Here is a 26,581-nt window from a genome sequence, read left to right on the forward strand (position 1 = left end):
TTTGCTGAGCTGTTCCGCGACGAAAACAAGCTTTAGCAATGGCGATGTCGAATGGTGCACACTCGGTAAGTAATCCTACAATTTTTTGTTTATAGCGTAGTTTATACGGATTATTTTAAAAATATATATACGTATTTTGGAAATGTTGAGTCGGTTAGTCTAGAATCGATTAATTTTATGGAAGAAAACCTTTCAATCAGCCGTAGTCAAACTTGACATGTGTCGGGCTGTGATTGGAAGGACTCGTAAGAAATCGGATTCCTAAAGAATGGAACGTATCTATGATCTTATAGGGGGGTCGACTGTAGATAGTTGTTCAACACGACTATACTGTTAAATGAAAAATATAATGTACAGGAGAAAGCCACTACTACTTTGAGTTGGAGTTTAGATTAAATAAAAGTATGAGTAGAAATTTCAATCTGGATTGTGACCACGTCACAATGAAGAATTGCTCGTTATTTATATTATTTCTTAGTTGAAGCAGTTTTCTTATTTATGAATAAATTAAATACATTTTTTTCAGTTATTTAACTCAAAAAGAATCACAGATTATTTTATCTTAAAAACACTTAAAATCTTCTCTATTAATTTAGTCAACGATTCTTTTTGTTTTGTGAAAATATTTAAAAATAATAAATTCTTTTCAACATTAATCTGTGGATATCTGAGTAATTTGCTGGTAAAAATTTCTTCCAAATAGTCATTAAGAAACGATTACTCTTTGCTGGAATAAAGTTCAATGTTTTCTCTTTAACACAAGCTTTGTAGTATTAATTAACACTCTGGCACTACATTTTGTATGAGTTTATTATTTAAGAAAGTAAGAATAATTCCACTATTTAATAATAGCTTCATGACTTTTTAAGCATATTTTTCTTTTTTTGACGAACTTGAGATATCCACAGATTTCCGCCTGCAATTTATGATAGCCGTGTAAGTACTTCAAATGCTCATAACTTTTGATAAGTTCATCTCTTAAAACAGTTTTAGATATAAATTTCTGTCTTTTTGAAGTGGAAAGATATTCTACGAAAGATATGGTTTCTCATTAATTAAATGAAATGAAGGTTGCTATTTTCACTAATTGTATAGCAATCTATGATGAAAACAATAGTCACATTTGTGGTACCCTCTTTTTTTTCTTCTTAGCGTTGTCCCATAGATGTAGGGTCCGCTATTCGGATCTTCAAACGCCAGTTTGTTCTGTCGAGTGCATCGTCTGAGTTCAGATGCAGAGACCTTAGGTCTGCATTGATAGCGTCTTGCCATCGTAGCTTCGACCCTCGTCGTGGCCGGCGGCCATTTATCTTTAGGTGGTAAGCAATGTTGGCAGATCGTCAGACGTGGCCAAACTAGCGCAGGCGTCTCTCTCCCATTTTTGCTTCAACGGGCGCGAAGCCAAATTGTTGGCGTATCATGTTATTGGTGATACAGTCGTGGAGGGATAAACCAAGCGTCCTGCGAGCCATGCGCATCTTCATGGAATGGAAACGCCATTCAGATGTTTTCGTTGATGACAAACATTTGGAACCATAGAGAGCGATTGGTCGTACCACAGTCCGGTAGATTTTATATTTTAGGTACATGGGCATTTTTTTCGTAGCAGAGAACCCCGGTGACTTCTCTTCATCGTACCCATGCCGCTATTTATTTCGTTCGTACCTCGTCGCAATGTCCCCGTCACTCTGTAGGGTTGAGGCGAGGTAGCAAAAAGTATGCGTTTTATATAAGTTATCACCGTTGACCTGAATCGTGCCTGCATTTGGAAAAATTTCTAGATATTCGGTCTACTTCATGTTAAGGCGCGAGCGAAAGCAACTCAGACGGTTGCTCCATTCCTGCTACTTGGTACTGTACCTCTTTTCGAGTGGTGGTTGCAAGCAAAATGTCGTCGGCATTAAGCAGCGTCCAAAGCACATCGTTCTGTATATTCTTTGTGATAGAGTCCATGTTGAGAATGAATAGCACTGGCGACAGAGCAGAGTCCTGATGAACGCCAAAGTTTACTGGGAAGTTGTCACATGTACCACTCACTCGGCTGCTGGTATTTGTGTACAGCATTCTAACCCAGATGACGAGGTCCTCAGACACTTCGTGGTCGCGGAGTGCATACCAAATGAGCTGGTAGGATACGCGGTCGAAGGCCTTTTCCAAGTCGAAGAAAGTGACGTGTAGTGGTTTATTTTTTTTCCGGTGTTTCTCCATCAACCTGCAGGCTGCGAGCATTGCGTCGGTCATTTCACTGCCCCTCACAAAGCCACAGTGGCTGACACTGATCCGAACCAATGTAACGCAAACGTCGGTAAATAATGCGCTCAATGAGTGTCGTCCCCTCAACGTCAAACGTTTTATTGCAACGAATTTTTCTTGTGTGAATATTATTTAGTTGTCCCACCCCGTCTTTCGTAAAAATCTTTTATATTTCGAAAATAATATCGTCATTCTGGCTACTTCAAATCTACATATTTTAGGATCAGAAGTGTGTAATAAATGCATATTTTATGTAGTGCCTCATGTTTCTATAATCCTCAATTTATTCATTATCAAAGTATTCATTATAGCTATAAAACTGTGTAACAAAATAAAAATCTGATGGTTTGCATGGTTTCACATATTCTTTCTTGTTTCAATACTATTGTGCTTCTGTGCAAGAAATGTTGAAAATAGCTTATTCTATAGAATTTTCACCGAGAGATACTTTTTAAATTCATTAGTAAATTAGTAAACAGAATGCCACATTGACATAAACAGTAACCATAGATAAGCAAAGTATTGTCTAAAGTGTATTCTTCTGTCGTAATGGTCTCAAACACGTACTTTTAGTCCTAATATAAGCAGTAAAATTTTAAACTAGTAGCGATTCACATGCATATCACTAACACGATATTGCTGATACGATTATATCTAAACAGAAACATTTAAATCCATACAAAAGAGGAGCGGTATATGCTATAGCTGAACTTTCACCACGAACTAATTCTATGTGCCAAGAGATAAAGTAGATATTTTATATTTTAATGTCTTTAATATGCTTTGAACATATACTTGCCGTTTTTAACAAAACTTTAATTGCAAATGTTTTTAATATTGGAAATATTTCTCAATTTCTGGGTTATTTAAATTGCTTGTCACCTTGTAACTGCAAAGTTAACCTCATTAAATTTAATGAACAAATCTGTTAAATAACCAATATCTGGTTTTCACTTAATATTATTTTAAATTAGATCTTTATCATCTAAAAACTCTAAAACTCTTTCAAAAAGTGAAAAAATCTTTACGATTATTATTTTTTTTTACTCTTCCACCGTGTGGGCACAAAGAGGAACTCTTATAGCAGGCCTATTATGGGTTCAGCCAGGCCCATAATACGGCAACCGGGTGGTGAGGGACAGGGACAGACATATCCGAACAGACCACCCCCAAAAAATTCCTGGGGATTTTTTGACCCGTTAGGATTCGGTTTCGTGTTCCCCAGAATGATAGGTTGTTACTTTGATTGCTCCTCCATTCGATCTTTATTATTATTATCATTAATCAATCTCGTATATATATATACATATATATACTTATACATATCATCTATATATATAAGAAGATTAACCGGAAAATATTTAAATTTTTCGGTTAAATGCAACAAATAAATAAAATATTTAAGTAATTAAATATTTTATTTTTTCGTAATAAAGAGATAAATTCACTTCGCTATAAACATAAAAATAAATTGGAAATCAATTACGAAGCTCTAAATTCTTCCAGTAGTGGCATTAAAATGAATAGTCTTTATGTAAATTAATTAAACGATGTGCGTCTTGTAACGTTATTAATTTCGTTATTTCACTAAGGCTCTGTCATTTCGTAACATATTATGTTTGCAAAATCTAATGTTAAGAGGCTGTGCAGACGGTTTAATCTTACAACCGGCATCAGCCCATAGACATGAAAAATTTTGGTCACAAATATCTCAGTCTATAAATCAAATTTAAAACCTCTTCTTACTTCACAATATCGGCTTTGACATTTAAGAATAAACTATGTTTAATGATGGAGCACTTGGCTTAAACTGCGATTACAGACAAAACACTTTCTGACTTATTAAGAGCTTCTCTTAATAATACTTTATGATTATAATAATTAAAGTTTCCGTGTTGAATGCAGTCCTTAGGTATGACTAATATGCAAATTGTAAGCAAATTTGTACATGTACACAGCAAGAGATAAGAAAAAAAAAATTTCCAGAAAATCTTGGTTGAAGAACTTTCGCTGAGAAAAGCTTTATAGAAAATTACACCAAAAAACCCACAAAGAAATTCAGTAATCCTTTCAGACTCAAATTCTTTGTACAGAAGCAATTTATTGACATGAGGAATGTTTCTCACTGAGTCACAAATAATGTATGAAATTATGACTTCTGTGTCTGAAAAGATATAAATAAAACCACTTTTAGAAAGACTGATATAAACAGTTTCATGGGAAATTTTAACAAAACTTTGAATAAGAGAATATAAGAAAAAAAGTACTATTTTTTACAGAAAAATTGTACACAAAAAAGCAATTGCATGAAAATTTAAGAAACAGAGTATCGAAAAAAAAATTCAATTCACACAAAATATAATTTTCGTAAAATAAAATATAACCGACATTTAAGTATAATTTTTCTCAATATTTGATAATACAAAACATTTTTATAGATTAAAATAACTTTTATTTTAAAATTGTCGACATGAACATTAAAGTTTGGAATAATTAGAAATATTCTAATGTGATGGTAAAAAGAAAACGTTTAATTATTTTTTCTGTTAGTATTTTTAATTTTCGAATGTTACTGTCCTGTGAACATTGTAGTTTCTCCCTATCCCTTGTGAGTTCATTTCGTCTAATAATGGGAATTGTTGTGTGACAAGGTATGGGCCTGACATACAGACAATAAAAGAAATTGATAATTTTGATATTCGATAATCTCGACATTCAGATTGTAGTTGACAAGATGTTTGGTCTAATGACAGAGAGTAGGTTTTTATTTCACAATGTGCGCCGTTTTGTAGAAAAGTTTTGTTTCAAAATTATATAATTTACCTGCCTTAATGTCCATAACACGTATTTTATTCTAAAATTGTCAACATGGACTTATCGGAATAACAGGACTATTACACCAGTGTAATAGACTTTTTTTCGAAACTCTGTCTCTTATATTTTCATGCAATTGCTTTTTAGTGTACAGTTTTTTTGTAAAAAATAATACTTTTTCTTATATTCTTTTATTCAAAATTTTGTTAAAATTTCCTATGAAACTCTTTATATCAGTCTATCTAAAAGTAATTATATTTACATTTTTTTGACAGAGAAGTCATAATACATTATTTGTGAATAAATGATCACGCTGTCACATTCGAAAAGTAGAAAATATTCTGAAATTAATATTCACTATTATAGGAAAAGTAATAAAAATGTTAATTTTATAACATCCAGTTCTTGCAGTCAAATTTTACCTCTGATAATTGATAAACTCGGTGAGCAACATTCCCAGTTCATAGTACATTTCAAGTACCGAAATATATACTTTACCTGATTCCAATTTTGAACAGTCGGTTTCTCTGTAGCTGGAGCAGCTTTATTCACTGCAAAGGCGATATCTGGACGAGACAACCCACTGCCTCGCGAAATGGTATATCAGATAACACTGCCTGGTCGAAATCAAGTTTTTCACAGCCAACAGGGATTGAAACTGCATTTGATTCAGCCATTCACAATCTTTCTAATATTTTTTTTTTTATATAGTTTTCTTGACTTGCTGTAATTGATCCATCTTGGTATTGTTATATTTTCATTCCTCAAAAATTGTCGAGAGACCCCGTCTTTGTATTAAATTCGTGTTACAGAGCTCTCAAAAAATCAGCAATCTCTTTTCTGCCGCTGCCGACAATCAGATCATCATCTACATAAATTGCGATGTAGAGTCGCTTTTTATTCTGGTTTCGATAGAAAGCAAAAGACAAGGATCTGAAATACAGTAGACCCCCCTATAACGCTTAGATACGTTCCACGTTAATCGAATTTTACGTTGTAGGAATCATTAAATACATGAGCCAATCGCAGCCCGACACGTGTGAAGTTTACGGACTAAGGCTGTTTGAAAGGTTTTCTTCTATAAAATTAACAGATTCTAGACTAATTCCACTCAACATTTCCAAAACACGTATAATTTTATGGGAATAATCTGTATAAACTATGATATAAACAAAAAATTGTAGGATTACTTACCGAGTGTGCACCGTTCGACTACGCCGTTGCTCAAGCTTGTTTTCGTCGCGGAACAGCGCACGAAACGGCGGTTGCGATTTCTGATAACGAATTTTTCACAGAAAAATAACTTGACCTTTCGAGAAATCATTAATATAAATAATTTTTATGGCCATTGAATAAGAAATGTTTCTTTCACAAGAAATGTATAAAATTACAGTACTGTATTAGACTTACGATACCTAATTTACATACTGTACAGACGATAATAAACTCAACTTACTAGCCTAAACTGTCCGTAGCGTAGCGCTAGATGGCAAAAATTATATATATATAATTATAATAAAGTTACTATAAATTAAGTTAATATATAATTATATATACAATACCTAATCTATATATAATTTATATATAATACTGTACAGACTATAGCGAACTCAATTTAGCAGCCTAAACTCTCCGTAGCGTAGCGCAGGGCGGAGGAAAGTAGTTCGGCTGCTCATCCACTATTGGTCCAGATTCTATCAATCTTGTTGAGACACGAGTCGGCGACGACGTTTCAGGAGTTCGTTTATACGAATATTGCTACAATTTTTTCGCTACGTTATATGAATTTCCGTTATAGGAACCCACGTTATAGGGGAGTCGACTGTACTGTATTGAAAACTTGCTTTCTTCATAAATTCGATGAATTGTTTATTCCAGCAACGTGGTGCCTGCTTAATTAATTAATTAATTAAGCCCATACAGACTTTTTCTCAGGAGAAATACCCGACCGGTATCTTTATCGAACCCTTCTGGTTGTTCCAAATACACTTTCTCTTCAAGTACGCCATTCAGGAAAGCTATCTTTACGTCAAACTGTTTTAATTGTATATTCTTTGCAGCTGCTATTGCTAACAAAGACCGAATAATGTTTTCTTTTAGTCAATTCCTGGTTTTGGACATAATTTTTCGCAAATAACCGAGCATTGAAGTGAGTGCTTCCATCACATTTCGTTATCTTGAGCAGAACCCAACGATTTTTCACAACTTATGCATCCTTCAGACGTTCGACTAACTTCCATGTATCGTTTTGTTTTAGAAATTCGATTTCTTCATAAATGGCTTGCATTGATGGCTTCCATAGCTCTCTCTCGTTCGATTGCAATACTTCAGAAAATGAGTTTGATCTTTGTATTCACCAGAAAAACTCCTGCCATCATTAAAAACTTATCGCTTTCCGTCCAGGATGGTTTACCTCGCTGTCTCTTTCTTTTCCAGTTTTCTTTGTCAGAAGTTTCAGTATTTTGTTTTGATAAAAGTTTCATTGATTCTTCTCTTATATCATTTACTCCACTCTTTGCTTGCTCCAGAAGAACACGCGGTGACGAATTATTCAGTTTTGATTTGATTTTTTCCGTTTCGGCATTTGACTTCCTATGATTCCTTCACCTCAGACAACGGATTGAACCAACCTGATGTCATAAGCTGCTCTCGAGGAAAGTCAAATTCCACAGTATCGCTGTGCCGATTCCAAACGACTTCTGGTTTGAATTTCACATCGTCACTCATAACTACATTCCTGTGAGAAGGAATCCAGACTCCAATCCATCCTTGTCGTTAACATGCCCAACCAACTATCTGAAAATAGCTTTATTGTCGAATATCGATCGAAAATTCTTCTTTACATGTACATTACATAGCATCCAGTGCCGAAAATTCTCAGATGATCAAGTCTTCCTACTGGTCGACGATGTTGTAATTCATGAGTTTTATTCTGAACTGAAGACTTTTCAGTACGATTCAAACGATATACGGCAGTGTTGCATGCTTCTGCCCACAATCCTTTTGGTAATTTGCTTGGATTCAGAATATATTGTGCTGTTTCCACAATGGCACGACTTTCGCCATCAGCTGCACCATTTGCTCACTTGTATAAGGTGGAAGAATTCATTGTTCTATCCCTCTGTTTGCGAGCATTTCAGCATATTTGTTGACGAACTCTGTACTTCATCACATCTGAATTGTTTGACAACATGTTCATTTGTTCTAGCTTCATTTAAAAACTGCTCAAGCACATAACATACTCTTCACACTACACCTTTTTTGCTGAGATAGTTTTATTGAAAAACTAACGTTTTCGGCCTACTCTATAGGCCATCCTCAGGCTTAACGATAGAAAAAAGAATATTGGCGTTTCATTAAATACAATACATAAATTAAATACAAAAAATAATAACGGAAAAGCAAGAAAATAACTGAAAAAATAATTCATATACAAATACAATACAAAACAAAGCCAGACCTAGTGATAGAAAATGATAAATAAAAATAAATATACTAGTTAATACTTTAGATAAACACCGTAATAAATTGTTTTAAAATAACTGATGAAAAAAGTAACTATAAACTAAATCAAGACTACGAGTTCGTGTTAAATTTATAGTCAAACTACATTCGAGTCACAACAAGAAACTTGAAGATAAGACTTAAGGAACCCAAATATGACATAAAAAAAGCTCCTACACAACGGTACTTTCCCAGTTCGCGCAGAAACAAGGCTCAATAATAAATCGGAATGAAGCAAGTATTGTCAAACACTTCTACTCCTCAACACTAGCAAACACCGCTGAAAAAATTGAAATTTACATGTGCAAACTGGAAAAAGCATGCATAAATACAAGGGACACAGAAAGCCTACCAACGGAATAGAAATTTATAGTCAAAAAATTTAACACGAACTCGTAGTCTTGCCTTAGGTTATAGTTACTTCTTTCATCAAATATTTTTTAACAATTTATTACAGTGTTTATCTAAAGTATTAACTAGTACGTTTATTTTTATTTATCATTTTCTATCACTAGGTCTGGCTTTGTTTTGTATTGTATTTGTATCTGAATTATTTTTTTAGTTATTTTCTTGCTTTTTCATTATTATTTTTGTGTTTAATTTATGTATTCTATTTAATGGAACGCCAATATTCTTTTTTCTATCGTTAAGCCTGAGGATGGCCTATAGAGTAGGACGAAAACGTTAGTTTTTCAATAAAACTATCTCACCAAAAAATGTAGTGTGATAAGTTAATTATTAGCTGAGAATGTTCTGTTTAAAGTCACATCACATACTTCGCTTTTATGTTTCAAAAAAAAAAAATTTGTCAAAACTTGTTGAAGTCATCTTTCAAACATACGTAGTAACGTGCTCCTCCTAAACAATCGGTAAACATTGGTTTATTAACATCTGCTACGATCAATTCACCAATAACTGTTGGACGATTCATTCGTTGTTTAAACGTAGTCTAGGCATTTTTCCAAAGCACATCCATCACAGAATCCTTTTTTGCAACCTACCAGTATGTTCATCTGCTTCAAAACAACTTTTACGTGCTGTTTATTTTGATGACCAAACCTTACAGCTGATAAGAACAAAGAAACATCAAATTTTATTTTCCATCTGCACATTCGGATTTTATATATACATAATAATAAATTTTACTGTAATAAGTAATTAAATTTTCGGTTAGAAACATTAAATGACCAACTGATGAGCCTGGCGTTGCCCGGGAAAGAAGTAACGATAGCGAAAATTAAGATCATTACGTTATAGTCAATCTTACCGTTTTCAAAGAATGCAAGAATTAGGTTCCACTGTTTCCAGACTAATTAGAAGATTTGTAGATGGGTTAAGAAAATTTTCGATTTCCCGCAAAAACGAAAAAATTGCATCTGCGCCTGTAAATCTAGCACGTTGCTTTCTCTTAACACTTCCATTGTTAAAACTTTTATTGTTAATTAACACTTCCATTGTCAAAACCTTAATCCTGTCTCTCTCCTCCCAGGGGGAGAATTTCGAAAAATCCCTTCTTAGTGTGCGTTTTCGTGACGTACCCTGTGTACCAAATTTCAACTTTTAACTCCTAACCGTTTGGGCTTTGTGCTTATTATTATTCGGAGTGTCTGTTTCAAAGGGCAATTTGAACAACTAAAAATAATATTGTCGTCGATATCAACTTTAATATTTAAAAGAAAATTCAGAACTAGCAAGAGCTTTTCCCCTTTTAAGTTTGAACATAGTATAAAATATAAACCAAATCAATTTTTATTAACAAATACCCAAAGTACACTTTACAGTTTTCACAGTTTATTTTCGATTTATATTCAGTTACTATATCACTTTGACTACTCACACTTCACTGTTGATATTAGTTCACTCACTGCACTATTTTGCGGTTCTTCTCTTTGTCACTGAGAAACTGACGTTCAAATCCACGACGGATCTTGCTTTATATACCCCCACCAATGGGTAGTCCAGCCGATACGAAAAGGGCTTCAAATGGTTCAAAATGTTCCAGATAATTCCACAACATTCGAGTGTTCTAGAATGTTCTGGAATACTCTCGAATAATTCCGAATGTTCTGGACTGTTCTAGAAATTTCTAGAAGGCGAAACTTCCAGTCGTTATATTTTCAACAGCACGCCCTTCAAGTAAAAACAAAAACATTCTTCATGGATGAAAAATACAGGGCTACCACACAATATAACTCCCTTGATCGTACCGGGACTCGTTTTTTGAGTTTCAGTGGCACGCACATTGTACACTTATTTTTACTATATACAGTAGAGCGTCGATTATCCAAAACGTCAATTATCCGATAGATTTCCAGTCGGCAAATTTAAATTTTCGCCAGTGCTGTGGCGCTGCAATCTTTGGCTATGTCTTGGGCTACTCAAATATTTTACGTTTTTGATACTAAATTAACTTCTGAAGTATAATTTTTTATTGTTTTTATATTTTTCAATATATTTATTTTGTTTGTACGAAATAAAAACATAATTTCTAACGATACGATAGTCTTCGTTAGGCTTAACATCGACGAAAATTCAACGCGAAGCGACACGCAACGAACAAAAATTTCAACATAAGATAAATTAGTATATTTTTTCGTACATAATCGATTATCCGAAATATCAGTTATCCGAACAACCCCGTCTCCAATTGATTCCGATAATCGACGCTCTACTGTACATTGATTATAAATCATGCTTCTCAGTTTTTGCTATTAATTAATAGATGTAAAAGCCTTTTTTGTATTGCAATACAGCAGTTTGTTCACTGCAAGGTAAATGTGAAATGCTTCATACAGAGATCAACAGAACGTACGATAATAATGTGATTGTTCACTAGACACACAGCATTATAACCTATAAATTACGTAAACAGATAACTTAAATAAACGATACACATATGTATACAAAGCACGAAAAACGACTTACACGAATGGATGGCCTAGATCTATTAGACACGAATTGTCAGCTAGCCACAGAAGCAAATTATTCAATTTGAATTTTACATAAATTTGTATTACTACCCTGAGTAGGAAAGTATCAGAAATTATTTGATACCTATATAAATATGTAACGAATGTAAACTGCAAAAGTCGCGTGGGTCTGTGAGACCCAGGTCATTTACTGCAGGGATAATAGTATCATTTATGATCTAAGTATTTGTGTCTTATGGTGAAAATATCTCTATCGTGAAATTCCCGTTTAATCTCTCACAAATAACTACAAGTAGGCTAATTCTAACAGTCCAGAATGATCCAGTCACATCCAGCTTGTTCAACTGAACCGAACAAAAGACATCTCCGAATCTCTCGCCCACACGTAGATGTTATCTGATCGAACCCTTGGTAGTAATTTTCTTACACTTGCGAAAACAAACCCCCAACACTACACGGCTAATAAAATTCGATATAGGTATATGTCTGCTTTCAACTTGTCAAGTAGGTGTAATTTTTCGAACCTTTTACCACAGCAGCATAATTTAGAATTGATGCTCTCTCAAAGTCTACACTTAGTGTAGTCTATATTAACGTGAAAGACATTTCGCCTGACACAAAAGAGGTACATTGCCATATAGATCTCTGTACAGTTGGCCTTTATTCTTACAAACTATTTCAGATTTCATACCATTCATTTGTAACTATTAAATTTTCTAAATGATTGTAAACTTATTCTATACATTTTTGACACTTTACTGTGTGCTTCAGTTTCTGTTTCCATATTAAATATATTAATAATATTGCTAAACAATCCACCTTATTTTCTGACTATAGATCTCTGTACAGTTGGCCTTTATTCTTACAAACTATTTCAGATTTCATACCATTCATTTGTAACTATTAAATTTTCTAAATGATTGTAAACTTATTCTATACATTTTTGACACTTTACTGTGTGCTTCAGTTTCTGTTTCCATATTAAATATATTAATAATATTGCTAAACAATCCACCTTATTTTCTGACTATAATAATACTAATTTAAAAATTAGATATAAAGTAAGTTGTCTAGAGATAGGCGATTAAACCGCCATCTAGTGAAAATTTTTATAATTACAGTAATTCATTGTTAAATTTTCAATTATAATTATTCAAATGGTCACTAAATGGCGGCATAACCGCCTATCTCTAGACAAATTACTTTATATTTAATTTTTAAATTAGCCTTAATTATAGCCCAATAATACTGTAAATCTTTTGGCATTACTTAAAAAATCGTATTTTTTTTATTTATTGTTCTTCTATATATATATAAATGGACATGTATGCCCCTACATTTCACTTTTCAGCCAAAACTACACATCGCACATGAATGGTATTTCTATGTGGTAGTAGCCCCAAGTCTCTATTCGTGCACCAGGGTGGTTGTGTCTCGATAGCTATAAGGGTGCGAGAGATATGGGCTTAAAAGTGGTTGAAAGTGGTTCTATATTTCGAATTTTATGTTTAAATTTGTTCGAATTAAATTCGAACATAAAATTCGAATATTGGTTCGATTATAGAACGATTGTAAACGTTCCAGGAAAGTTGAAAATAGTTCGTTTGACTGGACGTAAAAATTCTCTAATTAGTCTGGAAATGGGGGACCTAATTCTTGAATTCTGTGAAAACGGGTAAGATTAGCTATAATATAATTTTCTTAATCTTCACTATCGTTACTTTTTGCACAGCGAAGCGGGTCCTTGCAGCTAGATTCTAGATTACTTAGAAAAAGTCTTATATAAATATATATATATAAAACTGTATTACATACAAATAAAAACCCAGCGAAGCGGGTCTTTGCAGCTAGTTGTATTATAAAAGTAAATGAATAAATACTATATATGCATTCGATGAGCTTCAAATATAAATTTTTCCTAAGGCATCTTAAATTCTTTGGCAATTTGCATTAGTTTGTTTTAGAAGTATAACAGATATGTTAGCTTATACATTTATTTCGAAACATCAAATTGTTCTAATTAATAAAAATAATGTAACTTTTTATATTTACAGTAATACCCCGAACTTACGCGATAGGTGGGACCGAGCGCCGCGTAAGTCGAATTCGCGTAAGTCGGAGTATAATTTCGCAATTGGTGTAAACTACAAGTCGGATGTATGTAAGCTAATAAATGTTCTCGTTAATCTTATCTCGTCTTTTGATTCGTTCACGGTTACTAGAAANTTATCCGAAAGAATTCCAGTCGGCCTAAAGTATAATTTTTATTTGTTTTTATATTTTTCAATGTATATATTTCGTTTGTAAAACATAAAGAAATCATTTTTAACGATACAATAGCCACGATTATTATTTTAAAAAGTTTCCGTTAGGCTTAACATCGACGAAAATTCAACGAGAAGCGACACGCAACAGAGAAAAATTTCAACACGAGATAGGTTAACATATTTTTCGTACATAATCGGTTATCCGAAAAATAAGTTATCCGAACAACCCCAGTCCCCAATTGATTCGGATAAACGAAGCTCTACTGTTTATCTTTACAGCAAAAAGGAGATAATTATTTACCATGTATCTTATTAAATTTAAATAGCTTAAAATGCGATGTGAAACCAGTGTCATCCACCAACGAAACGTTTTTCTCACATCGTGACATGAATGTCCGTTCACTTCTCTGTGCATCTGTAATCGAACCTGTGGTCATTAGCTTAGAAAGACAACTCTTGATTGTATCCGAATAAATTATAGCATGACGTTTCTTCACCATACGCAACCATCGCTAAACAGAAAATACTGATTTCCACATTTCAGTGTGTAGCAATCTGTGCTCGCTTCGGAACAGATAGGCGGTCGGCCATTTTTTTTGCCATGACGCGTATGCTCTTTCTCAAATATTGCCGTACCATCCATGCAGGAATTATAAAACTCCATTGGTTGATTGCAGGAATCATCAATTTTAATATTTACGTTTTGTGCATGGAAATTTTAATATCAGTTCAATATAAGTTGACAATATTAATTCTAAAATGGACACAATGACAAATAAACATTGAAAAACTGGACAAATAATAATTCTGATCATATACACATTTTAATTTAATATGCAAGTATTTATTTATAAGAAAAAATTTTAGTCAGTTTATTGAAGTCACTTACAAAAGTAAATTAATACAAAAGTAAATTACAAAAGTAATTCCGACTTTTTTCTAACTTTTATCTAGCTGCATAGTTATCTAGCTAGTTTACTTTAAAGCTGTTTCTACAATAATGCACGTTTTTCACACAATTAAAATGTATTTCTCTTACTGGCAGAGTGACGATAAACATCCAGCTTGCTTTGAAATTCAAGCAATCCAGAATCTTTTCGGAAAAACTCATTCTGTTTCAATCTTATCCAGATGTATCTGGAAACCTTTAGTAAAGAATGGATTTAATTTACTAAGTTTACTGTTTTGTAATTCTAGAAGAAAATAAGTGGAGTTTTCAACCACTCATGTCAACATAAAGCATTGCATACTATAATGTTTTTTTTTATAATCTGATATTTTCAATTTAAAATATTCTACAATAAATTATGCTTTAAAAGTGAAACAGAATTACATCAATTGAATTGTTATTGATGTTTAAAAGGAAAATGTTACCTGACATGAAATTATGTGTATTTTATGTAGCTGTGATTTATATTTTTCAACCGTTTCTTTAGACTTGAAATTTGAATTATAAACGTTAAATTTTTTTTTCTTAAAAATAATTATTTAGTGTTATTAAACATCCCGTAAATACTATAAAATATTTTAATTTGTTTATTTACATTCGCTGGTAATATTCAAAACCGTTAAACATTTCCGTTATTTTTCAATAATATCCCATGAGTGAGTACTTGAAGTAAACGTATGGTGCAACGTGTTTTATTTCGAATTCAAACGTCAAACGTGTGCTTCTACTTGCCGTACACGTTTAACGTTTGAACTTCGGCTGCAACCTGTGTACTATGTGTAAAGTAGTAAAATGTTTACACCGTGGATGTCTCGGCAACTGCTACCGTTGCAACGTTAATACGCATTTTTATAACAATATTTCAAAAAGTGAATCGTGATTGGATAGTAAAACAGTGCATTAATCGATATTAACTTTTTCAGATGCCGATTATTGATTTTGTAATAGTAATTAGATATTAGTTATAACAATTTAAATTTTCAAAAAAAAACCAATACTGTTTTTATTTTCGTAAATTTATGGCATTAAATGACAGACCAAACTGTTTATATTTACGATCAGTTCGTTTATCATCTTCAAGCTTTGGTCAAAGTGCACACGAATGATGTAATTAACACCAGAGTATCCGGCATGCTAGTAAAACTGTGAAGTATTAGTTAGTGTGAACTGCACGATATATTCTGGCATTCAAAATAATACGTTTATTTCAAATTGCCTACAATGTGAATTAATATATGGTGAATAATTTACATCAAATTTTTTAAATTCCATGTGTATTTGACTGTAAATTATGTTTTATTTAATATTTTATAATCAGGTCACATATCTGCATACATTTATTTTTTTGTAATTTTTTATGTGATATAATTCTGCAGTAGTCAAAAATCGATAACTTATATTCGAAATTAGACTTCACTTGAAATATTATAAACACGCCAAAATATTTTGCAGTTGTTTTGTCAATAATGTTTTCTACTTCAGAAATGAAGCGATTCAACAAATAATATATGGACCATTAAAAATTTGGAATATTTTATATAATGTCAAGAATTCAAGAACTTAAAGCTTTGTACTTTAAAAAATCGTAATAATATTATCAAAGAAACAAAGGATTAAGATATATAAATTATATTGTTTCATAAGACACAAAATTTAATTGTCTTAATGTTGTAAAAATTTTCTATTACAGTGTTCACAAAAAAGCAATAACACAAGGTTATGGTTAAAACATGACATTCAAATAAATAAATGCAATTGCCTCTTGCAATAGAAATGAAATTAGTTTAGACATTATGAAAAAGCATAAAGACCTTACTGGCATGGGTGTCCCTACCAGGAGCTTGTGCTCCAGCCTGCATTGCCCTATGGATCTGTAAAACTACTGGGCTCTCCCACCACGACTAGGTGGTGACCACAGGAGAGTTATTATTATTATTATTATATTTTAAATTTAATTTAGTTAATATCGATTTTTGATCATTTGATAATAAATCAAATGAAATATTCGCGTGATCAGGAGCTAATGGCAGCTCATTATGGTAATCATAAACATTTGGTGGATAATTTAAATAAACCTCTAAAATATAGCCTATATTATTCCTATCAGGAATATTACAAATGTCTAAAGCATTTATCTCATCCTCAGATAACCATCTGAAATTATTTACAGGTAAATAAGAACTCATCACAAATCCATAGAAATTTTTAGCATCTATCGAAATAATATAGTTATGACATTGATTTTTATCATAGGCTTTAGGAATTAGAAGATTATTCGCCCTAGCGAATCGTTTATCCGTTATACTGATTCCCCCTGACTCCCTTTTTGATGAAGAGATACGTATTAATGTCATTAAATAATTCGAGTTGAATTTTTGTCATTTTTAATCCACAATTCCATGTTAAGTCTGGAGCTGTTATGAAATATACCAAATCTAAATTATAATATTTTAAACTTAATTTTCTAAAATTTTGGAATATATCAGCCAGTAATAAAGTGTCAACATATTGATATAATTTTAAATAATCTTTAAAATTTTTACAACGAAATTTTTTCCAAACTAATTTTGCATGATCATAATCATCATCGCTAATATTTTCTCCAGATAATTCGTTATAAAAATATTTTTTTGGGGGTAAACATTTCTCGTATAAAATATCCTCATTTTTAAAATAAGAATATGGGAAAATTCCTTTCCTTTTTAATAAATTTTTATTTTCGTTATTATAGAAAAATTGATTAAAAACAGGAAAATTATAATTCGCATTTTTTAAATTTTCTGTTAAAGTAGTTAGCGAGGAATTTAAAAATTGATAACAATCTTTAAATTTAAAATGATCTAAAGTAAACGTTGTAAATTTTTCTGATTTATGGGGATAATCTGAATTCTCGAAAATAGTTTAGGAGGAATATTTTTGATAATCTGATGGGAGTCATAACCTGTAAAATTATGTAGTATAATAGGAATAAATTTTTTGAACCTATAATTTAAATTACAATGGTTATGAGCTATCCCGCAATAATTCCCTGTTAAGTGATTGTAATCTCTTACTCTGATATCATCATAATTAAACCCCTTTTTACATATATGACACTGATGTTCGTAATTATCAGAAATAGTATCTACATTCATTTCTACATAACTATTTATTTTATCTAATAAAATATTTAATTGATTCTGGATATCAAATAAAAAATGCTTAACAGCATCTTTACCACAATAAAAATTAGAATATAATAAATCATCATCATTTTCTATAATAACGATAGAATAACATATAGGTTTATGAATCTGAATAGTTTTAGTGAAACTAGAATTTAGATCTACAGCATTTACATGAACTACTTCTATAATCGATTCAAAATAAATAAATTACTATTGGGTGATATAATTGCTTCTCATAATTAGTAAATTTAGCAACTGCTTTTATGTCCGGTAACGTTATTCATAAAATCAACATTCTGTCTGTACGTAAGTACCTAACATGTGTTTATGTATCTTAAATTCTAGTATTCAAACATGAAAACAAATGGAGAAAAAATCACTGAACACCAGATGAGCACAATCTTGCCACTCATCAGACTCATGGCTACCTTATATAAAAAGTGCCAGTTTAATGTAAAAGTAGCCGACTTATTTGGACTGATAACCTTTACCTAATATAGGTCCAGTTGCAACAAGTTACATGTAACAAGATTCACGTTGTACACGTCGTGGATTGTCACCTAGTAACTGCAAGTTAACCTCATTAAATTTAGTCAACAAATCTGTTAAATAAACAATATCTAGTTTACACTTAATTAATATTATTTCAAAATTACATCTTTATTAACCAAAAACTCTAAAACTGTCCGAAAAAGTGAAAAAAATCTTTACGATTATTATCTTTATTGTTTTTTACACTTCCACCCTGTGGACACTAAGAGGGCCTCTTATAGCAGGTCCATTATGGGTTCAGCCAGGCCCACATTGGGGCAACCGGGACGTGAGGGACAGGGCGCGACATATCCGAACAGACCACCCCAAAAAATTCTTCGGGATTCCTTGACCCATCTGGATTCGATCCCGTGTTTCCCAAAGTGGTAGGTTGCCACATTGATTACTCGTCCATCCGGCCATTATTATTATTATTATCAATCCATCTCGATTATATATATATAGATAAAAAAAATTAACCGGAAATTATTTACATTTTTCGATTAATTTTGCAAAAAATAAATGAAATATTCAATCACTTAAATATTTTATTTGTTCTTAATAAAGAGATAAATTCACTTCGCTATAAATACAAACATAAAAACAATAAATTGAAAATCAATTACAAAGCTCTAAGTTCTTCCAGTAGTGGCATTAAAGTGAGTAGTTTTTATGTAAATCAATTAAACGATGTGCTTGACGATGTGCGAAGATCTGTCATTTCGTGACATATTATGTTTGCAAAATTTAAATCTAAGGTGTTCAACGATTTTTTGTTGTTTCTGGATGTAATTAAATGCATTTTTAATTATATTCACTGTTTAATTTTAATTATTATGAAATGGCAAAAAGCATAATTTTGATGGCATGGATAAAGCAAGCAAATAAATTATTATCGTTACGAAAATCGTATTAATTCGCACACAGTAATCCATACATGAAAAAAAGAACCGGTTTTGTAAGTCAATAAAAGTAAAAGTCTTCAGAAATCATTTTCTGCTTGCCCGTCACCCTTTCTCTTTCTTGTATATAACAAAGTCTGAAATAAAATATTACGAATATATAAAGCTAAACTGCTTTTCACGTAAATAACAATTACAGTACTTCGCTGGAAAATGGTTCTAAAAAAGCAAACCGTCTCAAGTGCTACTATATTAATATAACGTAAAATTCAAATGTTACTAAAATACTATCAATTTCTTAATGTAAAAATAGTTTTATTACATTGGGTGAACACAAAATATAACTCTTCAAATTTTTACTAATGAAAAATTTAGTAAAGTGTATAATTTTAAATGAAATCCATTATATTATTTAAATATACATTTCTAATGCATATATAATTTATTATAACAAGATTACAGTAAAATCAAATATTTCTAACATTTTACTCGCAAACAATGACATCAAAAAACGTAACAATTTCAAAAATTCTCCACGTAAAATACTTGAAAAATGACATACCATATCGTGTCAGATCTCGAGAACTGATTATTGATACCATTATTACATTAAATTTTCTTGTACAATTGAGATTAACTGGAAAAAAATATGCCTCAAAGTTTTAAAACTGTAATATATATTTTATAATTACAATAGTAAATTTTCTGGTGATATTTCTCTGTACCTCGGACTCTATATTATGTTACTAACTTTAGGAAAGATTGAGGAGATCAAAGAAAGAACCACAGGAATGAAAATCAATGCATGAAATGCAGTTTCCAATGCAATAAGAAATACAATTTTCACAAATATAATTAAAGCGTACATATTTCTGTATATAAATAAAATTCCTAAAATGGTTGACAAAGATCCTTGACATATTGGATAGCCGATACGATACAGACTGTCTTTCATCTTTTCATTGGGGTTTTGACACAACGAACAAATATACGCGTAAGATATGTGAGCCGGATAATTTACGCAGAATCCGACACATAATATCAGACTCATCATAGATAAAATGTCCATGTTTATACCCCAAAGAGACATGTATCCTAAAGTTTCTACGATGGTTGATGATACCGATATTGCAACGAGAACAGCAACGACAATGTTTGGTATGATAACTACAAAAAGAATCATAACCAAAAGTGAAGTGATCCAAAATAATTCGTTAATTGTACGTCCAATTATAATTCCTTGTTCGTACAGAGGTGCGACTGCTGAATAAACAAGAACAGGAAAATCAAATTCGTCAGCATTTTTCCACATATTTTTTAACATTTCAATTTCAGCTGCTGGACTTAACGTATCATTTACAAGAATGTGAAATCTGCTACTTATAATATCGGATCCATCAGAGTTGAATGCGATATCGTTGGAGAATTGTTCTGCTGATTTAAATTTCAGGAAAACATTGCGAAGTCCATCCAAGAAATCTTGTTTAACCGACATGTTGTATCCTCGTAATAAATATTTAGCCAGCGGGTGATTTTGGAATTCTTTGTAATATTTTAACCAAGATACTGTTAATCGGGAATCTGCAATGTATGGAAGACTTTCGAATTTGTTGAGTAGTTCATCAACTGATTTCTGTACATTTAAATCTGAATAATCAAGTGTGCTGTTAATGATTATTTGATAAGGAAACGTATAACGGCCGAAACTGTTATAATATATTTTAATACCCTGTGTTATTACCGATTGTTTTGGATATAACTTAGTAAATTCTATACCGTGTTTTATAGTTAAGGCTCCCCATATTCCAAATGATAAATTCAGAAAGTAAACGATAATAACTATTAACTTCACTACATTGATAGATAGAATTTTCCCCAACTTGTCCCTAAAACATGACATTGTTGGCTCATCAGTTGACATTTCATCTTCTGTCGAAGAATGTTCGATATCTTCTGAAAATAAAAGTTAACCATTTAGAATATATACACACCTTCCTACTCGAAAATAAATTTTAGAATTATGTTTAGTTACTTTTTAGATCATTTTGTGCAATACTAATTAGCTGCAATATAATAAATAAATAAAAGTTAATAATAAAGTTAAAAATAAAAGTTAATAAATAAGTTAACTGGACATATGATATGTCCAGTCATTTCATCAAATCACGTAAAAGAATAAAAAAACAATTACTTTTTATTAGTAGATTTCTTGATTTAATTTTATTATGTTAACGAAAGACGATGGTTTTTTTGTTAAATTAAATTTAAAAACAGCAGCTAACGAAAGAGGCGAATGAATAAAGGACAAGGAAAGTGAGCAGTTAGAAAAAATGGATTTATCTTAGCGGCCTTTATAAGGTTAATACTACCTCTGCGTTTAATGTTCACGTGGAGTTTCTCGTCTATAGTCTTGTGTCTGAAAAGAAACCTGAATTGTAACTTATATTAAAAAGTAGTGCAGCCACAAATAATCCAGAAATACCAAAATTTAATACTCGACTATAAAATAAAGACTCAAACTATATGATACCAATGTATGTAATTTTAACGGTATATGAAACTTGGAATTAGATTATCAAGTCAGGAAATACAGTTATAAACGTTAATCCTTTATTATAAAAATATTCGCATATATGTGTCACATGACTTTAGACGACGAATCAAAGACAACTCTGTGTATACTAGTTATATAACAAAACATTTTAAGTCTGCAATACTGTCAACAGAAAATCGATTACGTAAAATACTTCTGTTGTTACGTCACTTATAAACTATGTAAGTCAAAACAAGACACGCTGTTATTACTGAACTTCTTTTAATATTACGTATGCAAGAACATGGCAAGTTACCACTGTATTAATGTTATTTTTAATATTATTTAAATTCAAATAAACCCGAGAGGTGTATATACATGCGAAACTCTGGACTAAATCTCTGAATCTTGATTTGTCTGTGAATTAATTTCACCTAATGTAGAATTCTGATTAATAAATTTATTTGATATTGATAATTCATATCTGTGAAAATAATAGCATTTTTTATTAATAATGTGAACCGAATCCAAAGATTTCCAGGTTTATTATCTGTATCTAATGTTATAATAAATTAACATAATTTGCCTCTATGTTTCTGTAATTGATTCGATGCATATACACCACCAAATCCTATTCAAGTGTAGTCACTTTATGTTAATCTCCAAAGATATAAGTATCTATTTTGTTCTAATATTACAAGTTTTTTATTAATCCAAATATATTCCTGTTAATTTATTAATTTCTATTAATTAGGAATATACTGTATGATCCAAAGCTTAACAAAACTTAATTTTTATTGATAAATTACTGTATTCAATGATACTGTCATCTATCTTGATTATTCAAAGACAAATAAAATTTAGATCCTAATGATGAAAAAAGAAGGGATTTGAAAATATACTCCTATTAAAAGCTGTATTAGATACTAATCCAATAATTACTCCTGATGGTAACTGACGAATAGAAGCATTTGGTATAACTGATGATCTGTGGTAAAATAAATGATTTAACTTTAGTTTACGAATTGGCATTTTAATTACTCCTTTATTCAAAGTTTCTTCATGACCTATTATAATACTTCGAAAAACATTACTTTTTCTGGAAAGTAATAAAACTTTCTAAATTCTTTTTACTAGAAAGTAGAAACCTGAGAAAAATACGATCAATTTGTTTTTTATGTTGTTTGTTATACTATTACTTATACTAAACTTTATGGAATAATTCTTAACAATGGCGAATGTACAGTACATCATTCACATGATATGCTAAAATAATATCACAAAGTTTCATCATATTGTATCAAAGTATATTTCATCATATGCAGCAGATAAATCTATAGAATATTGACTAATATATTTTCGTTTAATAAGTTTTTTATTAAATAAAACCTAATGTAGCTGTTAATACATTTTCAAATTTTATTTCTATATTTTTAGGTAAATTTAATTTTACTTATCTATTAAATAACAATTTATATTTAATATCCAATAATTCGTTGAACGATCTTTTTTCAGTTTTACAATCCTATACGTATTGTTTTTAACTGTTTTTTACGACAATGTTATACTCAGTTTTTGTTTTATTTTTTTTTCTAGTAGTAAAAGGAAGTAATCATCTAATGTTATATCGATAGTCGATTATTAAATATCATATTTTAGATATATTTCATAATCATCATTTTTCAATAAGTCAAGTTTTGAATTATTTTAATAACTGAATCATTAGTTATAGTCTATTAAACCAATATTTGGAATAATACATTATAGTATAGCAACTTCCCATTTTTCAGTTATAAGTGATGATAGTTTTGTAATGCAATGTGATGGAGTATTAGATAAACATATATTCGAACTTGAATTACTTAGCAGAGTGACATAAAATTCAGATTTCATTTTAGCAAAATGCTTTGATCTATGAAATAAATTTTAAATCAAAATTTTACCACTTAATAAAATATTCTTTATTGAAACTTTTTTAATAAAGAACATTTTATTCTTCATATTTTTTTACTAATCCAGAAATCGTTATCAGATTTTTTAACTTTATTTATTTCTTCAGTATACAAGTTTCCCTTTATAATATTTCCTGCTAATCTTTTAAAGAATACGTTAGTGAATCGGTTAAAAATCTATTAAGTGTGAGGAATATTTTTAGTGTACCCTGATAATACCTACAAAAGATTGAATTCTACATTTTGAAATTCTTACTTGATCAATAACTTCACGTTCAAAATGAATTTTTTTATTGAGCATGTAATCTTAGAAATATTCTCAATGATGAATTTTAGTTACTTTAGCAGGAGCTAAACCTATACTTTTATGAACACTTTTTACAAGCGATTGTAATACATCTATATATTTATATGAATCACGAAATGTACTGTAAATAGCCTGGCGTTTTATTTTTAAAAGTTTTATTCAAGTGTTCAATAACATTTTCCTTACTTTCGAAAAAAAAAAAAAAAAACTGAAGAGTATCAATGTTCTTTTTGAAACAATAATTTTTACCTTTTCTGTTAAAAATTTTAAACTAAGATCAAACTGTATTTTTAATGCTAAATTTAAAATACAATTTGCTATCTCTTAAGAATTTAACACACTATAAGGTGATTTTTTCTTCCTTGGTACATACATATAAGTCTGTTTTAAGAAAAAAACAAAAATAAAATTGTACGTATTTATGTCGATTATTGTATTTATGTATTTAGCTAAGTGTTTAAATCTAGTAACTCTGCTTGCCAGAGTGCATTTGTTTTAATCTTTTGTTTTTCTACAAGAAAACTTAATCGTATAGGTTTAGAGAAAGACTATAAGCACATTAAGATAATAACTATTTTTATACCTTAAAATAAGGTAATTTTAAACCTAATTTTTATGTTCTGATTCTACCAAAAGATTCAAGATGAGGTATATAATAAATTTGTTTTATTACTTTACTAATCTTATAGATTTTTCTTAATAATATATAAAGTCTATAAATAAAAGTTTTTCAGAATATTAAACTACTCACAACAATTATACATGCTGGTGAACTTTTATATATTAATTTCCCACACAAATTAACTTTCTGCAAATAATTTTTTATTAATTACCAAAACATTTAAACGAAATGATGCATCATATTCACTATAGACTTACTCGTCGTACTTTGTCAACAATCACTCTCTACAATCTCGTATTACACACAACTTATAAAAAATTTTATATTCTATATATATACAATTTAAAAAGTTTAACGTTCTTACCGAAATTAACACGAAGTGCTTGTTCTTGTTGTTGTTTCTCTTCTCTGTATCCTGATAATGCCATGCACCCTGCAAAAAACGTTATCTGATACAAAAACGTAAACACTATGCTAGTTGCGGAATAATAACAGAATATTCTTATCAGAGGAAAAGATGACATCATTCCAATGTAATAGGAAAATAGGTTCGTCAATGATGTTAACGTTATAGAAATTCCTGCTTCACCCAATGTTTCTTCCATGCGTTTGTGTACTTTATGCTTGGGGTTTGATATTCTCCAACACGCCAACAATACGAAAGCATCATCGATCTCTGTCACTACAACAGAAAATCTTTATTAATTAAAGAAATCACAATCGAAAAGAGAACAAATATAAAAGCGTAAGTAATCACTTACCGAGAACTAAAAATGGAATGGTGATGTTCCAAATACTGTTCTGCACACCGACAACCGACATGAATCCGAAAGAGGTGATTACAGCCAGACCAGCCGATACGACACTTGCAACACCCAGAAAAGGCTTGCTTTTTGCCCAATTGTTGCTAATATACGTAACAGTAGTAAAAACAGAAATGAATGCAACTAGTGCCCCAATCATCGGTTTTATATTATCCATTAATTGCACATTTTGTTGTTCTATTGACCAGGTGTAATCAATAAAACACAGAACATGTTTAAATCGATGATATCTTATTCGATTATAAACTTCTGTTCGCCATCTTTCTATGACATTTTGTTTTTTCTCGTCGCTCTCGTCTGTGAAATACGTTAATCTCATAGCATTTACTGTTTGAATCACGTCGTTCTCATCTTCGATTACATTTCCAAAGTTGAGAGAATATATTTGATAAGAGTATGTCAACGGATCTATGTCGATCGGATACTTTAATTTCTTTTTTCTCTGCACTATATTATCAATATCGGGCAATATTTCGATAATCGGATTTTCAAAACACTTTTCGCCTACACGTCCACAAATTTCTGAATATCCAATGTCTACACCTTCATCATTAATTGTTATATTTTTAATTAGTCGATCCGCCAAACTTATTTCTAGTAGCACATCTTTTTCGAGCATGTCACCACCACCTTTCTTTGTAAACATTACAAACACACATTTTGGTATGTTTGTAAATCTTGTCGGATCAAGGAGTTTCGATGTGTTAAAAGGAAACGTTTTATCAACGAACTTCTTAGTATTATAGACTTTTCCTGAATCTGAGAATGTCAGTTCGAATGTGTTTGAGATTGTGTTTATATTGAAGACGAATGCTGAGAATGTCGCTGTTATTAAAATAGGAATAAAAATAAAGCAGTACGGATGAAGTCCAATTAATCTTCCTAATTTTTGAAAAAGGAGCGAGAATCTTTTTCTTACACAGTCAATTTTCATGTTTCTATTTTAATTAATAGCAACAAGATATTACTTTGCCTATAAAAAAGCAAAATAAAATATTATTCGAATAAATTGAATTAAATGATTGA

The 26,581-nt window shown here is 31.0% G+C and overlaps 2 protein-coding genes across 2 annotated transcripts in view; one reads left to right on the top strand and one right to left on the bottom strand.

Annotated features, from left to right (window-relative positions):
* LOC111619807 overlaps positions 1-17,078 on the top strand; it is a 20,610-nt gene extending 3,532 nt beyond the window's left edge. The window contains exon 4 of the mRNA XM_023361629.1: positions 16,971-17,078. Within this exon, the coding sequence (XP_023217397.1) occupies positions 16,971-17,078 (108 nt within the window). The remainder of the gene's footprint in view (positions 1-16,970) is intronic.
* Positions 17,079-17,557: 479 nt separating this feature from the next.
* On the bottom strand, positions 17,558-26,201 carry LOC111619813 (patched domain-containing protein 1-like). The gene is made up of 6 exons (XM_023361636.1): positions 25,493-26,201; positions 25,096-25,413; positions 22,753-22,917; positions 20,395-21,270; positions 17,716-17,874; positions 17,558-17,658 (listed from the first exon to the last, which is right to left on the bottom strand). Exons 1-6 carry the CDS (start codon positions 26,199-26,201, stop codon positions 17,558-17,560), a joined length of 2,328 nt encoding a protein of 775 aa, XP_023217404.1.
* Between the last annotated feature and the right edge of the window lie 380 nt (positions 26,202-26,581).

This window comes from Centruroides sculpturatus, unplaced genomic scaffold, assembly GCF_000671375.1.
Source record: "Centruroides sculpturatus isolate CEXI.00-Female unplaced genomic scaffold, Cexi_2.0 scaffold44, whole genome shotgun sequence".
NCBI lineage: Eukaryota > Metazoa > Arthropoda > Arachnida > Scorpiones > Buthidae > Centruroides > Centruroides sculpturatus.

What these genes read in the sequence shown, in the direction of transcription:
- LOC111619813 (XM_023361636.1), bottom strand. Translation starts at nt 26,201, where the DNA reads ATGTTTACAAAGAAAGGTGGTGGTGACATGCTCGAAAAAGATGTGCTA. An exon ending in AGGATACATGTCTCTTTGGG is followed by an intron (nt 17,875 to 20,394) that starts GTATAAACATGG and finishes ATATTTTATTAG; the next exon opens with ATAAAATAAATAGTTATGTA. An exon ending in CGGGATAGCTCATAACCATT is followed by an intron (nt 17,659 to 17,715) that starts GTAATTTAAATT and finishes ATAATTTTACAG; the next exon opens with GTTATGACTCCCATCAGATT.